This window comes from Ciconia boyciana, chromosome 13 (assembly GCF_034638445.1).
Source record: "Ciconia boyciana chromosome 13, ASM3463844v1, whole genome shotgun sequence".
In the NCBI taxonomy this organism is placed as follows: Eukaryota; Metazoa; Chordata; class Aves; order Ciconiiformes; family Ciconiidae; genus Ciconia; species Ciconia boyciana.
Window position 1 is genome coordinate 2,054,428 of NC_132946.1, and position 15,802 is coordinate 2,070,229.

The 15,802-nt window shown below is 50.5% G+C and overlaps 2 protein-coding genes across 16 annotated transcripts; one reads left to right on the top strand and one right to left on the bottom strand.

Moving 5' to 3' along the window:
• Positions 1-1,764: 1,764 nt before the first annotated feature.
• On the bottom strand, positions 1,765-3,493 carry FAHD1 (fumarylacetoacetate hydrolase domain containing 1). The gene has a single exon (XM_072878545.1). It carries the CDS (start codon positions 3,197-3,199, stop codon positions 2,528-2,530), a length of 672 nt encoding a protein of 223 aa, XP_072734646.1. The 5' UTR covers positions 3,200-3,493; the 3' UTR covers positions 1,765-2,527.
• On the top strand, positions 3,459-15,790 carry HAGH (hydroxyacylglutathione hydrolase). 15 transcript variants are annotated; one of them, XM_072878538.1, is made up of 11 exons: positions 3,499-3,573; positions 4,104-4,145; positions 5,916-5,946; positions 7,461-7,642; positions 8,111-8,175; positions 9,120-9,237; positions 10,322-10,430; positions 11,389-11,492; positions 11,970-12,071; positions 12,546-12,625; positions 13,761-15,790. In XM_072878538.1, the coding sequence occupies exons 4-11, from the start codon at positions 7,538-7,540 to the stop codon at positions 13,858-13,860; spliced, it is 783 nt and encodes a 260-aa protein (XP_072734639.1). In that variant the 5' UTR covers positions 3,499-3,573; positions 4,104-4,145; positions 5,916-5,946; positions 7,461-7,537; the 3' UTR covers positions 13,861-15,790. The 15 variants fall into 15 exon arrangements, 13 of the variants coding, with proteins under 13 accessions (XP_072734633.1, XP_072734644.1, XP_072734639.1 ...); XM_072878529.1 differs by lacking the exons at positions 3,499-3,573; positions 4,104-4,145 and adding an exon at positions 3,580-3,689 and having other exon boundaries at positions 13,761-13,884; positions 14,625-15,790; XM_072878530.1 differs by lacking the exons at positions 3,499-3,573; positions 4,104-4,145 and adding an exon at positions 3,580-3,689 and having other exon boundaries at positions 13,761-13,884; positions 15,489-15,790.
• Positions 15,791-15,802: the final 12 nt, after the last annotated feature.

Below are 15,802 nucleotides of genomic sequence, written 5' to 3' on the forward strand. Positions count from 1 at the left end.
AGAGGCTTGGAAATAGCCATGATGTTTGCAAGGCTGCTTTTCTTTAGGGCAGACTAGTCTCACTAGAACGGAGTAATTAATTACCAGGGACCTCTGACAACCAAACAATCAAGCAAAGACTATAAGCGGCAGAGAAGAAAGACTCTTCTTCACCAAGAAGAGTTGTTGTTAGCTAACATAAAGAACCTAGGTATGTACATTTTGCCCTTCTCCATGTATTTTTTCCTATTTTTTAATCTATTTCTGTCCTTGGCTTCCCCTGCAGCTGGTGTATTTGTTACATTCACCAGTCCTTACCTTCTGAGCACATTGGGAGTTGGCCTGTTTCAAATGGTGGGAAGATACTGACGCCCTTCTCTTGCAAAGTATTTGTTAGGCTAGAACGCCTTGAGGAACTCCGATCACCCCGGGTTCACTACCTACCCATTAAAGCAACGTGGCAGAGAAAACAACTATAAAACCAGTGAATTTTGACAAGCAATAGTCCAAGATTGCATCCCCCTACTCATGTGAGTGGGAACAAGGGACTAAACGCACAAAAAAATGTTGCTGGTGTTGGGCCACTGTGTCTCTCCTGTTGCAGCAATAAACAACTTCAGAGTATTAGCTGTTAGGGCTGGAAAATGCTGAAGCAAATGTTTCCATTAATTTTAATCACAACCCAGCTCAGCAATCAATACACAGTGCTCAAGACCAAACTACCACTGATGCATTGTTGCTGTTGCCATAGACGGTAACGTTTGACAGGCACGAAGAAATGGAACCAGTACAGAATGCAAATTTTATCCTTCCTCTTCCAGAATTATTCACCCAAAGTTCCCTGCTCAGCCCAGCTCTGTTGGCCTGATGTCTCTACTTGGCCCGGCTCATCGAGTTGCGACAAATTCAGAGCACAGCTTCCACGCTGACAGAGGTGGGCTTAAATCAAGGAGCATTCTGACTTCTAAGAGCCAGAGGCTGGTTCTGTTCAGACATGGTGGCTGAATGTTTGTTTCAGTTGGCCTCGGTTCCTTAGGCTTCCTTTAGATGAAATCTGAATTCTGTTCACAGCGTTTACGCCTCATCATACGAAGAACTTTTACATGTGCTTTAAGCCATTGGCTTAAGTCAAAACAGCGAACTGAAATGCCTGCACGTTTGCAGGATCAGCGCCCAGCGCAGGTGGCGTATGGGTACGCACGCAGCTGGAGAAGCAAGTTGATAGAAAAACATCTCTTTTTCTTTTGCAACATGTTCTGCTTTCTTTTTACTGTGTGATCTGCAGTATCCTGGACCACGCTGCTCTTTCACAGAGGTGCTTGTCTTTGGGCTACAGTCATTTTCTCTGCAAGACTCTCCAAATGCACTTTTAAAACCAAAGTGGTTATTAAGATCTGGCTCCAATAAATGGAGGCCTTTAACTTGGATGCTTGCACATATGTAAAAAAATAATCCATCTGTTTTTGTTAGAAATTAGTCAGTTCTGTGCAACCTTTGAAAATGGTAAGTTTTGATGTTTGCAGGGGGAGGGTTTCTTTAATTGTATTTTACAACTTTGTCACTCCATTGAATTGAAAGAGAACTCGCTGTCATGCACGCTGGTAGAGAGTGTTAGATCAGTTGGAGTTTGGAAAGGGGAAAAGTTACACAGCATGGCTTTTTAACAGCTGGAAATATTTAAAAACTCCAACTGTTGCACTGCGCTGTGTAAGTAATGGTAATTGTTGCAGTTAGATTTTTATTAAAAATACACTTCAATCAATAAAAGTAAAGACACGTCTACTGGTGACCTTTACCAATGAGCTTCTTTATTCTTGATCTCTTGTATTATTTTACTTTTAGAAGCATATTTAAAGCTCAGTTTAGGAAAAAAAATCTGCCAAGCATCTGGCACACTTCCTGCTGCATTACACCCCTTGGAGTGGGAGGGAAAGCAATCCACATTTAATTTGTATATTTGAAAAATGCATGGAGGAATCGTGAAACTAATCTAAAAAGCAAACATCTTTTTATTGTAGAATACCCCAAGGAGAGAAATTCTTTCTGAAGCTGTAATTCTTGATTTACTGTTACACATACATCTTTGATTTTACATAGCCATGGGTGAGCTTTAGCTCCTACATCACCATTTTAACGGTTTAATTTATAATTTTTATTTTAAGGCAACACACTGGCAAAGCTCAAAGCATCAGTAGAACAGAAGAGCGCACACAGTGACAGCCAGCCCAGCTCTCCTCCTCGGCTGTCCGGCACACTGACTCCATCGACAGTTCCAAGGTACGGTTTAGGTATCAACCATCCGCCCCAAGCTGGGTTGGACTCCAGGTTCACAGCCTCAGAGGAGGCTGAAGCCTCCATGGAAACAGGGCCGTTTTAGTCAAGTGCCTTTCGAGGTCACGGGTTACGTGCCTTTGATGCACGCCAGCCCATTAGACGCTTGGGCCATGTAAGTGTTTAACGTACAGGACAGCTTGTGCGTCTCTTTGTTCACCAGATGTTCCCAAAAGAGCCTCTTCCGACGCAGACAGGGTCCCAGCCCAGCGCCCGGTTAGGATCCACGCGTTTGCTGCGCCACCTTAAACCGCATGGAAATGACGTCGCTTATCCCAGCCTCTATCTCATCGTTGGCCTCCACTGATCCAACTCCTTTGGGAGTCCCTGTCAGAATCAAGTCCCCTTCTTCCAGGGTGAATATTTCGCTGATGTAGCTGATGAGGTAGGGGATGGAGAAGATCATCGAGGAGGTCTCCCCCTCCTGCCTCAGTTTTCCATTCACCTTGAGCCAGATCTTCAGTTTGTGAGGGTTTGGGATCTTCTCCTTGGGCACAAAGTCACTGACCGGGCACGACGAACTGAAGCCCTTGGCCAAGGTCCAGGGCAGACCCTTCTTTTTGCACTCCTCCTGGGTGTCCCTGGCCGTCATGTCCAAGCACAGGGCATAGCCCGCCACGTGCTCCATGGCGGCCTCCTGGGACACGGCCTGGGCTCTCTTCCCGATCACCACCCCCAGCTCCACTTCGTGGTGCAGGCTGGTGCAGTAGTAGGGCCGGAGGATGGGCGAGCCTTCGCGCACGTAGGCCGAGGAGGGCTTGAGGAAGAAGAGGGGCTCCCGGGGCGGCGCGCTCCCCATCTCCTTGGCGTGCTCGGCGTAGTTGCGCCCCACGCAGACGATGTTCCTGCCCCACTCCCAGAAGCGGGACAGGGGTTTGGAAGAGGCCATGGCCGCGCCGGGTCTCCTTCCCCGGAGACCGCGGCCGCCCTTGGGGCGTCCTTGCCGGGCCCGGAGCCGCGCTGCCGCCGCCGCCGCCTCTCCTCCGCCCCGCTCTCCTTCCTGCCTCCTTCCCGCCCGCCTGCCGGCTCCCCGCCCGCCGCGGATTGCCCAGGGCAGCCGCCTGCCCCTCGCCTCCTTACCCGGGTCAGCAAATCGCCCGGCCCGGCCGTGCCGAGAGCAGCGCGGAGGGAAGGAGGGGGCCGGGCGGGCGCAGCGCCGCCCCCGCCGCACGCCGGGCCGGGGCCGGGGCCGGGGCCGGGGCCGGGCCGTTCCGGCCGCCGCTGCCCGCCTCCCCGGGGCCGGCCGCAGGGCGGGGAGCAAAGGTAACCGGGCCGGGCCGGGGCACCGGGCGGGGCGCGCCGCACCATGCTCGGCGGGGGCTGGCGGGGCCTTGGCACCGCCCTGGCGGCCTTGGGAGCTGGGGCCCTGCTCCGAGCCGGTACGTGGGGCGGGCGGCGCGGCTCGCCCGGCGCCGGGGATGCACCCCGGTGGGACCCGGGGGACGGGCAGCGCCTCCTCTGCGGCCGGGCCGGGGCTTGGGGGTCGGGCCGCGTCCCCGGCGGCGGGGCCGGGGCGTGGGGAGCGGTGGGATGGCCCTTCGCAGCGGGGCTGGGGTCCGTGCAGCGACCTCCTTGCAGCTGGGACCGGGACAGGGGGGGCGTGCGATGCCCCCCTTGCAGCCGGGACCGGGTGGGGGGCGTGCCGTGGCCCCGTGCAGCCGGGACCCGCAGGGAGCTGGGCGGCTGCAGGCACCCGGCCGTGGGTGGCCGGCCCTGGGGCTGTCAGCGGGTCCCCCGGCAAGCTCGGAAGTTTGATGTGTTTTTTTTTTCCCTCGTTTCGTTTCCCGGCTCAGGGGTGCGCCGAGGTTTTTAAGCTGACTCACAGCCCCAAGTAGGTCAGTATCTGCGCAGCTGGAGCCTGTATTTCTCGGTGGCTTTTCGTATCAATAACCCGTCTGGGAGGCTCCTGTGGAGTTTCTGGGCTGCCAAAGTGCTGGTTATCGCTCTGGGAGGAGGGTTGGGGGACAGGGGCTGGCATTTACACTGAATTTGATGGGTGGCAGATTGTATTGGCAACATAGACAAAAAACAACTAAAACCGTCTGAGCTTTGCATTTACGTTTAGGGCCTAAGTTCTGAAAGTGTCTCCTTGAACTAGAGCTTGGGCTTTAGCTTGACAGCGTCTCTGGGAAGTCTTGCCAGAGGCCTTTTGCATCACTCCAATTTTAAGACCTGGCCTTAACGAGTGAGAATTCATTGGAGTTAACTGCCAGACTTGGAAACCCTGATGCTTTCTCAGGAACAAGTATGTCAAAACGAGTAACTAGCAGCTCCTGAGTTCCCCAGGCTGCAGGGTGGGTGCTGCACCTTCCACGCAGGCTTTGCTCCACCAGTGGGTGGGTGCGTGCCCTGCCCACACTGGCTGGAGCTGGCTGTGCTGCCGGCAGCGTGTGCCAGGTGGGCAAGCCAAGTGGGAGTGGGAGTTACCCGGGGTTTGTGGAGCCAACTCGCTTGGTATTATGTGGAGCCACAAACTCGCTGGATATCCAAAAAATATCTGTGTGCAGGGTATATGAAAAGTGAATGTAGTGTTTCTTCTTATGAGGCAATGTGGGGACCTTCATCTGTGTATTTATGTGCAGTCATTTTTGAGTGACAGCCATGTTTGAAATAGGAATTTTCCAGTCTTTTCTGTAATAAAAAGAGTAAAACAAAATGCTATGGAGGAAATGCATGAAGCACCCCTTTTCTGAGGGAACCTACTGTTAAACTGTGCTGCTGCCTGCTTGCCTTCAGACTCCAGCATGTATGCAGTTATGTGATAACATTAACACTTCCCATCTGCAAACCCTTTCCTCTTGGTGGCTCAAGCTGCACTAACGAACCGTTCCAGAAAGCCGAACCGTGCGATTCAAAGGCTGCTGGTGTTCTGCTCTTCCCAGTCCTCTCTGCTTCAGGCGTGAAGTCAGGAGGGACGCATTACAAAACTGAGCGAAAATGAAGTCATTGAGCATTAATTTTGGAGCAGCCCTGCATGCACTACAGTGATCCTGAAATGATCTGTGTTAGTGCTGGGCCAGGGCGGAGGTTATGTATCGCTTGGGGCGCTTCCTTGAGCAGAGCGGGTCCGAGAACGCCCTTCTGGTAAGAGCAGCGCTGGGCGTGCGTGAGAGTGCCTCTGGTCTGCTCGCTGAGTGGGCAGGCTGGAAAGGTGCCGCTTAGCTGCAGCTGGGAATTCAGAATGAGTTTCATACTTTGTGGATGTTTTCTCATTCCTTTGTTTAAATTACATTTTAGAAAACATTTCCTTATGCGGTGTAGCTTGTTTGTTTGTTTTGCAAGAGTTGTGAATTAAACATGCAAAGAGACTTTGGGATCATGGCCAAGGTTAGAAATGGTTCATAGGAAGAAAGCATTTTAAGTACGTGAATAATTCCTTTGACTTGAAGTTGAGGTTGCGTTTTCTTTTGGGTTTTTTTGTTTTTTTTCCCAGTTAGTGTCTAGCATGCAAACAAACATGCAGTATATATAGCTCTTGTGACTGATAGCATCCAAAAGAAAAGTCCTTCATGTTAGGGAGCAGTTAAAGAGCAATTGAATTTTTTTTTTCCTATCAAGGAATAGTAAGGGGATTTTTTTTGTTTGTTTTGTTCTTTTTTTGAAAGGACTCTTCTGCTCCAGAGGAACACTTGGCAGGTATGGATGCTTTTCTCAATACTACGTGCCTTCACTGTCAAATACCCAGTGCATGCCTACACTCTTGTGCCTTGGGGTTTTCTTTGCAGCGCTGTGTTTAATTTTACTGCCATCTCCCCTCCTTACCTCCCTTCCCTCATAAACAAGTGAGATGGTGGAGGTAGAAGGGGAAAGAGTTCTGGGTAGGGCAGTTGTACCAGAGGAGCCTTACAGCTCCTGCTGCCGTGGGTCTGGGTTTGCAGCAGCAGCAGCTGCGTGCCCCAGTCAGCACTTGGCTCTCGGTTTTGCAGCCTTGTTGGTCGCGTTGGTCTGTGGAGCTGCAGGGGGGCTGTCTGTGTTGGCCGAAGCCAGTCTGTGGGGCCTCCTGTCTCTAAAGCAGGCTCTTATCAGGGGTGGGCAGGACGGACCTGTTTTGGGAGAGTGGGGCAGGCTGATTACGAGCGTGGTGACCCCTCCCTTTGGTGCTGATGGAGGTGACCAAGCACCGAGCGTTGGGAGCCTTAGGGCTAGTGTCAGTGGTGCAAAATGAAATAGCGGCTGAGCCAGCACAGTTCAGACCAACACAGTCACCTTCAGTGGTGTGCGAGGCCCTTGGACGTTAAGAAGACAACTGATTTCTGAGTTGCAGAGACTGACACCTCCTTCCCTGCACGTGTATGGACCCAGGCCTGAGTTGCAGGGCCCCAGCAATGGAAGACCTTGTCCTCTTTGTTTCCCTTCCTTTTTTTTTTTTTTTATGGCAGAGCGTCTTAGGACTTGATTGTTTCTTTAAGAACTGCATGCCTGTGAGTTGAACAGTGGAGCCCAGGTTGTTTGCATCTGGAATTAGATTTGCTTCTTGGATCTGATTAAACATTTAACCAAAAGTAAATAGGGAAGCACACTGCTGTTGCATCAAGGTAGCCTGTGAGCAAGAAACCTGCCCGCAGCGTGTGCCTGGTGCCAGGGACCTGGCCAGGTGGGGAGCCTTGCCTTCCAAGCAGAGAGCCTGTCCTCTCTCCATGCACTGTGCAGGATGTGATTTCCCCAAGTAGTGAGCCAGATACTTCCGTTGTAGCAGTGTGTGTATTTCTGTATTTCTCCTTCCTCCTCCTTTTTTGCCTTTTGTCTGTAACATGGCCTTTTGTGCTTTTTTTGCAAAGTCACTGTTCCAGGCTGACCTTTGTCCAGCTGTTCCCTCTCCGTTCTGCTTTCCTGCCCCTTGAAATCTTTTCTGCAATTGAGGGACAGCGCTTTGCCCACATGAGCTCATCTCTGGGAGCAAAGCGTCCCATCCCTCTTTGGTACAGCTGTAGGGCACCAAGAGCCTCCCACGCTGTGGGGCACAAGGTGACACAGCCAGGCACTGACGCTTTGTCCCGTGGTGGCCCCTCTCCTCTTCCTCTGAAGGGGGCAGGTTGAGCTGTCCATACCCTTCCTTCTCTGGGGCTGTGGGCTGGGGGACCTGCTGTGGTCTGGGCCAGTTGTTTCCCTCCCTCGGCTAACCCGAGTTTTGACTGTTTTGGGGCCCCCAGGTCCAGCGCAGCTGCGAGCTGTCTTCCTGCACACGGAGCACGAGCGGAGGAAGTCGAAGACGATCACACAAGCCGACATGAAGGTGGAATTACTCCCAGCCCTCACAGACAACTACATGTACCTCCTCATCGATGAGGAAACGAAGGAGGCTGCAATAGTTGATCCTGTGCAGCCCCAGAAGGTAATGCTGTCCGCTGCCCTTGGGAGCGGGGTGCCCACTGCTGCGGCTCTGGGAGATCCTTCCAGGTTGCCACATCCATGAGAGCATTAGTCACACTCTGACTCAGGCGTGGAGGAAAGGCAGGAAATACTGGCCATGCATAAGTACGTACAAGGCTTCACGTGCACTCTGCTTCTGGGCTCAGGCAGTTTGTCCCTGACTGCAAGGGTTATTGACCTGATTTTGGTTTTTGCCCTTAGTTTGATGTAGTGCAGAAAAGAGGAAATGGGACTGAGGGCTTAGTCATGGCTAGCTGGATCAGAGGCCTTGTGTCCTGATCTATAACTACGATTCAGAGAGGGATGAGGTCTCCGCAGAGTTGCTGGTGTGGCTCTCTCAAACCTTGGAGCAGGTTACGCCAGGTACCAGGTGTGCTGTGAAGTCATTTCTTGTGAGTTGTAATGCTCTTGCTGTGCCCTGTGCCTGCAGGTTTTGGATGCCGTCAAAAAGCACGGCGTGAAGCTGACCACTGTCCTGACCACACATCATCACTGGTAACTATCTGCTGTAGTGGGATCCTTCCTTCCTCTGCATAAACACAAACAGTCAAGAATTGTTGCTTTTCTGGATCAAGTTGGTTGTTAGGTTAATGATTGGACTTGATGATCTTAAAGGTCTTTTCCAGCCTAAATGATTCTGTGATTCTCTAAGCAGGAGCTTAGGTGTGAGGAAAAGGATCAGAGCTCAGGAAGTGTTCCCTTGGGCTTGCTATGACCAGCTGCATTGTCTAGACTGCAAGCTCTGTGTGTCAGTGCCTTTAATCTTTAAAATGCTGACTTCTTCCAGGCAGCCAGTGAAATAAATGTGTGTGAAGGTAGCTGTGGAGTGCAGGAGGGAGCACACTCACACTGAGGTGCTAGGACATGCCTGTAAGGCGTGCTACTCACAGTCAGCAGTTGTGGGAGGATTATCTGGGTTGCAGATTAACTCTGCCAGGGACGTAAAGATGAATGTTTTGCTTTAGCAGTTTTGCAGTGCTGAACCTGAGTAACCTTTCCAGTGGGTCATAGTGGAGCCACCTCTGTGGCTGGAGAGCCAGCCCTGATCTGGCAGGACCAGCACCGTGAGCAAATGCTGAGCTGTTGGGACATCTGTGTGCCTGCTCCACGGTGTCTTGTGGGACACTGAATTACATACCTCCCAGTTACCCCAGTCTCTCCCTGTCCTAGTTACTGGAGAGTTGACTGTGAGCCCCTAAGGCTGGTGTTGCTCAACTAGGTATGAACTTGTGGGGGGGTAGTTCCCCCCCCTCACTGCCCTAGTTACTGGAGAAATTATTGCCACTCATGTTGATGTGGCATATCCTTTGATATGAGGACAGTGTTAGATACTGGGAGAATAGCTGCTCAGAAATGATCACCTGGAGGTTACCATTGCAATATGAGTTACAATAAATTTGTCTTCATTCCTGCCCAAATGCATTTTTCTGACCTTCCAGGGACCATGCTGGAGGAAATGAGAAGCTTGTAAAGATGGAGACGGGGTTACGCGTGTATGGGGGAGACAGCAGAGTCGGAGCACTGACACAGAAAGTATCTCACCTTACATCACTCAAGGTAAAGGGAGTGAGCTGCAGGACGCGGCTGGGGGCATCTCCTGTCTGTGTCACAGCTTTAGAGCTGGACCGGTGTGGTCCAACTGGAGTTAATATTGTAGTCACAGCTCTTTTACCTTTTAACATCTCTCAGATGTAGTTGATAGTTTAACTACAGCTTTCGCCCTTTTCCAGCCCTATGAACCATAACCCCTCTGTCTTGTTTTGGCCGGTGATACTTTGTTGATGAGAACATTGGCATGGCTCAGACACCTGCATTGCCTGGGGCATGCTGGGTGTCCGTGTGCTCCTTGACAGCTGCCTTAACTGGGGTGGTCGACGTGTGAAAGGACAGGGGTTGTGCTCTGCTTAGAGCCTAGTTAGCACCGAACAAATGCAAGTGGTCCTCTCTGAATGACGGCTGAAATACAGGGTGAACAGAAAGTGGGCCAGCAGTGCTACCTGCCTGCATTGCTTTTCCAGAACTAAAGCAGCAAACCTTGTTGGAACCTAGCTGTCTGTTTACAGATGAGCTGGCAGATGACACAAACTGCTGTGAAGTGTGCAGGCTGGCGTGAATGTCACTGCTAGTCTTACGGTGCACCTTTGGGAGGGGCAGCAGCAAAGAAGGGAGCACAGAAATACATGGGAAGGTGTGCAAATTAGGGCTGTGGGGGAAACATCCCCTTGGCCTCATGAATGTCTTTAATCCTTCCCTTTTTGTGAGTGTCATCTGCTTCTTCCCTTGAGCTTCATTTTTGTTCGGAGCTTTTTACACTTGATTAACTTTGTTTAGGATTTTGTGTTGCTCTGGATCTGTTTGCTCTTGCTGCCAACCAGACGCTGAGTCATTCTGAATGTAAATGGAAGAATCTGGCAGTTCTCTTTGTCACAACACCTGCTAGGAGGACACAGCTCCCTTCCAAGTCCCTGCCATAAAACTCTCTTGCTGGACTCTCCCAGGAGCAGAGCTGATGTTTACTGGCCAGCTATGTGAGAATTTGCCTGTAGGACTACTAGACCATTGTAATAGTTGCAATTCTTTTCTAACCATACAAATGCTAGCAAACAGTAGCTTAAGCTCTAGTCTTCTGCCTTCTTCTCAGGTGGGATCTCTTAATGTGAAATGCCTCTGTACGCCGTGTCACACTTCTGGACACATCTGTTATTATGTGACTAAGCCAAATAGCTCCGAGCCACCTGCTGTTTTTACAGGTGAGGAGTTGGGAGGTTGCATTGCCGGCAGTCTGTGTTGCAAAGAAATAAGCTAACCCCTCTGCCTGTGCGCTCCTGACTCTGGATGTGCATTCATCCCTTACTGCCAGTGCAGCTGGTTAACGTCCACGTCTTGCCCCCTTACCAAGGGCTACCAAGTAGTAGTTGTAGATGAAACTGGTGAAACCCCTCTGGGTTTGTAAACCATTGCTGGACACCCTGCAAGCAACATCAAGAGCAAGCCCTGGATGAGTCCTACGTCTAGCATTTTCTTCCTTGAAACAAGAGCTGTTGCTTTACTGTCTCAGGCCAAACTGTGGCTTGATTCCAAAACCTGTTGCTTTTCCATATATCTGTACTCATATCTGTAAAAAAACTGAGAGAAGAGAAAGTAGGGGTGTAAGAGAGGGCTGGTGCTCCATCTCTGGTAGCCAGGTTCTGGATCCTGTTTTGGAGAGTAGGGTTCCCCCTTCCCTGAGACTGCGCCCAGTCTCCGCAGACTGCCATGTCATCCCTCTCCTGACGGGCATTCTCCAGAGCTTGCACCAGCTGCTGCATGGAAGAAGTAACGGCTTAAGCAAGATTTTAGGGAGCACTGGGAAGAAAATGCAGAGGCGACTCATCTTTGTTCAACTTCATAGCAAAGAGACTGAGTGTTCCTTGTCCACCCTAGAAAGGACAAGAGGGGACAGCAGACTGCCCACAGGTAGGGAAGCGCTGGCATGGTTTGCCTGGCGAGGCTGTGGGGTTTTCCTGCATTAGAAGTTGCGTTTGCTGCGTGGGTTTACGTAGCACTGAGCCCGCGTGGGGCAGCAGTGTAGCCTGGCTCTCCCCGTGCCTTCTGCTGAGCTGCAGCGAGGACAGCAGTGGCAGGACAGAGCCCTCGGGGACTGTGTGCTCATGCTTTGGTGCGAGGAGCTTTGTCTGGTCCTGATGCCGTGTCACGCCTTCCTTGCAGGTGACACGCTGTTTGTGGCCGGTTGTGGGAAATTCTTCGAGGGAACCCCGGAGGAAATGTACAGAGCACTGATTGAGATTTTGGGCAGCTTGGACCCCAAAACGGTATGAACCTCTCCTTTTGTGCTAGTAAGTTAACCGGCCAGAAACTATTACAGGCATCAAAGAAACTGTCTTCCTAATAATACTGTTGTTCAAAGAGAGAATTTCTCATGTGTTGACGGAATGAATGCTTACGTCAGGAATTGTCTTTGATGCTGAATAGCTGAAGTCCTCTGGGAAGAAAATACCTACCCCAAATATGTTTGTGCTTTGTGGGGAAAGAGTAGGGGCTGTTTATTAAAACAAAGGCTAGTGAGCTGGGATGCCTGGGCTCTTTCATCAGGCTTGCTGTTAATTTGATAGATAGTACTGGCTGATAACTCCTGGCACTGCTCCTGTGCCTGTCTCTGGTGGAGAGTGTCATGTGTCCTGGAGGGTTGACTCTTGTTCCTGCTGTGCCATAATGTTGATGATGGTACCTGACGCTCCACCTGTGTGCCTTCAGAGTTACCCAGTGCCACTCTTCCTTTCTCTTCCTAGAGAGTTTATTGTGGTCACGAATACACGATCAACAATCTCAAGTTTGCTCGACACGTTGAACCCAATAATGTCACTATCCAGGAAAAGCTTGCTTGGGCCAAGGTAAGCCAGTTCATCCTTCCCCTAGACTTGCTGGATGCTATCATGGAGGCAGAGCCTCTCCGAGGAGGTAGTGGAGAGCGGACAGTGTTGGGGAGAAAGAGACGCTCGAGTTCAGAGCCAGGAGCTGCAGTATGTTGTGCGCCCAGGGGAGTGATGTGTTGGGGAACAGGGTTTGTGTGTGGCCCAGAGAAGATGGTTTGCTGTCTGGTGGAGATGTGACCCTCCCTGGAAACTTCTTCGTATAATTACAGGCTGATGGCCGCGTCTGTCTGGGGGGGTCAGCTCTGTCCCGAGTCTCTCCGTGTGCACCGGAGTGCTTGTCTGTCTGTCTGTGTGTGTGGCCCTGGGAAGGGCCTGGCCCGAGGAGCAGCTCAGGCAGTTAGATGCAGCACTAACCCTGCGTGTTTAACATACAGGACATTTCTTGTTCACCAAAACATTCCTCATCAGGCAGAAATCTCTCCCTTGTTACAGGCAAAGTATGACAGCGGTGAGCCAACCATCCCCTCCACCATTGCAGAAGAGTTTACGTACAACCCCTTCATGCGAGTGAGGTATGGAGGAGATGTGGGTGTGGGAATGGTCCTTGTGTTTGGAGGGGGGATGTAGGAAGGAGGAGGTCTCCAAAAAAAGAGCTCTAAGTGGGAATTACTCTCCAGCCTTGCACATTCCTGTTGTGATGCCTTCGAGACCCTCCTTAAAACATCTGCCTTCCAAGAATAAATACAATAAAATGTACGTGCTGTCTGTCGTGGTTTAGCTTCAGTCGGCAACTAAGCACCACACAGCCGCTGGCTCGCCCTTCCCCCCCGTGGGATGGGGGAGAGAATCTGAAGAGCACAAGTAAGAAAACTCGTGGGCTGAGATAAGAACAGTTTAATAATTGGAATAAAATAAAATACTAATAATAATGAATTGTAATGAAAAGGAAAATAACAAGAGAGGGAGAGAGAGGAACAAAACCCAGGGAAAAACAAAAGAAAACAAGTGACACAACTGCTCACCACCCGCTGACTGACACCCAGCCCATCCCCGAGTGGCGATTGCTGCCCCCCGGCCAACTCCCCCCAGTTTCTATACTGAGCATGAGGGCATATGGTATGGAATAGCCCTTTGGGCAGTTCGGCTGTGCCCCCTCCCAGCTTCTTGTGCACCTGGCAGAGCATGGGAAGCTGAAAAGTCCTTGACCGGTGTAAACATTACTTAGCAACGACTAAAACATCAGTGTGGTATCAACACTATTCTCATGCTAAATCCAAAACACAGCACTGTACCAGCTACTAGGAAGAAAATTAACTCTATCCCAGCTGAAACCAGGACACTGTCCTGGCAGAAGCTTGCTGCAGTGAAATTTGAAGGGTTGTGGTGAGCATCTCTGCCAGTGCTGAAGTCCCTGACTCAGGAGACAGAACAAGCTTTCTTGTGTAATTATGTTCCTTCATCAAGCACAGTTTGGCAGACGGGCATGGCAAAAGATGCTGTTCAAGGTACAAGAGTGTTGGCAATTTCCTCTTGCCAATGAGCGTTTAAACCAAGGGAGCTGTTAAGCCTGTGCCAAAGCCCTGAGTCTTTGATCTTTAAGTGCAACATTTCCCCTTGATGCAGGTGAAACGTGATAGTAGTGACTTCATAGATGAGATTTGATCTTGCGGTCTTTGCATTTGCTGTCCCTGGTGTTCCTCCTGGCAGGGAGAAGACAGTTCAGCAGCACGCTGGGGAGACAGACCCCATCCGAACAATGGGGGCCATCAGGAAAGAGAAGGATAACTTCCGAGTCCCGAAGGACTGAGCACTCTGCCTGTATCACTTTAATGTCAGTTTAAGAGTAATTTAGACTATTCAGATGTTTTAGGAGTTGAACCTTCTGTTGTGGTTGAGACAGTCATATTTAGGTTTTTATTTTGTTTTAATTAAGGAACAAAAAGCACTTTGTCCTTGTCAAGATGTTCTACAGCATATTTATATTATGAAGAATATTTATCCTTCTGTTGCTGGCTCTCAAACTGTCACGTGTCACATGCAGATCATTTTACAAATGTTGGTACGTGGCTCAGTCTGGGGTGGGGAAGGGTCAGACCTTGAGGCCTAGGAAAAGCTCCTGTTATTTTTGTAGGAGCCTGAAGCAAATGCAGACAGTGGGACTGGGGCCCAAGATGTCCTCATTTAAAACAGAGGCAAAATGCAGTAACTACATTGCCAGCTGAAGAGTTGAAATTTTCTTCCCTGCTGCTACTTAAACAAACACTTCTGGTTTACTGTCGCTTCTGGCTCCACTAAAACCAGTTCTCGGTGACAGACCTGCTCTGCGGCCGCCAGTTCAGGGCTTAGTTGGTGAAATACGGAAGGCGGCCTGGCTCTGGGCATGGCACACGGGGACTGTCCGGCTTTTCTCTTCTCTCCGACATTCCCTGTCGTCGACTGCAGTAACTTTTCCAGGCAGCATGCTGGCTTAGAGATTGCACTGTTGCTTATACCCTTTCACTCTTAACTTAAGCCTGTTTGCATGTACCTGCTTACTGCTCTTAAGTGTGATCTGTATGTTACTTGTATTAGTACCACACAAACGAAGAAGGGATTTGTCTGCTGGTTCAAAATCCTGCGAAGAACTTACCTAGTGACTAACTGCGTGTCTAACAGCGATGAGATCCTCCAACAGATGCCTTGCTGCCGATAGCCAGAACAGCTGCTTTGTACCTTGCTGTGAGTAATGTGGCAAACGAGCATTTATGAGCTGGGCGCTGTTCCCCAGCGCGAGAGCAACTGTTCTGGGAGACTCCAGCTTATGGGCCTGACTTACAGCAGGCTGCTGGGATCGATCACCCACCCTGCAGCCTCTGCCTGGTCCAGCCTCTCTGCTAGAAAGGCTGCAGAGGTGATGTTAGAAATGGTGAGGGTGTCCACGTGTTGCCAGATTAAACAGGGCTGGGATCTCAGACCCCCTGAGAAACCACCTTAGCGTGGCACGTTTCTTTTTCTTGGTTGGTCCATGGGGCTTAAAAGCCGTCTCTGTTCTCGGGGCGGTGCTGTATGACCCCGGTCTGCAGCCAGCTTGAAAACTGCAGAGAGGGAACTTCCCCTCGGGCTGTTTTTCTGACGGGGGAATAATGTTTTGAAGTGGATGAATGGGATAAACTGGGGCAAAATAAATCCAGGTTTTCAGCGAGTGGGTCACCCCCTCCTGCACTTCCCATCCTCCAGCTCGGTGTCTTTAAACAAAAGAGATGTGAGTGAAGGGTGGTCGGACCCAGCCTTGCGGGCTTGGCATCTGTGTCTTTAATGCATCTTCCTCCTAATGGTGTTTTCTTCCTTGTTTCTCGGTCTCAGCTGCATACTGCAGATCTGCTCAAGTACAAGAGATTTTCAAACAAATATTTTGCAGCTGAAACTAACAAAAGATTCAAACGATTTTGGTTCCAGTTTCTCCCCCTCTCCCCAGTGCATGTTGGTAAGTAATGCCACGATGGAGTCCGTAACCACCTGGGTGTCACCGGTGTCACTTCGGTCTGCTGTTCCAACCAACGCGCCGAATGGCAGTGTATGAGCGGGATTTGATGTAGCACCATTTCTTTATTTGCTTTAAAAAGGTAAAATTTATGTAGTTTGGAAAGAAAAGTGGTACCTAAAACTTTACTGTCTTGAATGCTGTGCTGCTACAGGGGAGCATGACTGTACTGATGGCTGTGTGACAAATGAGCGAATAAATAACAGTTGTAAACCGAGCAGCGGAGGGG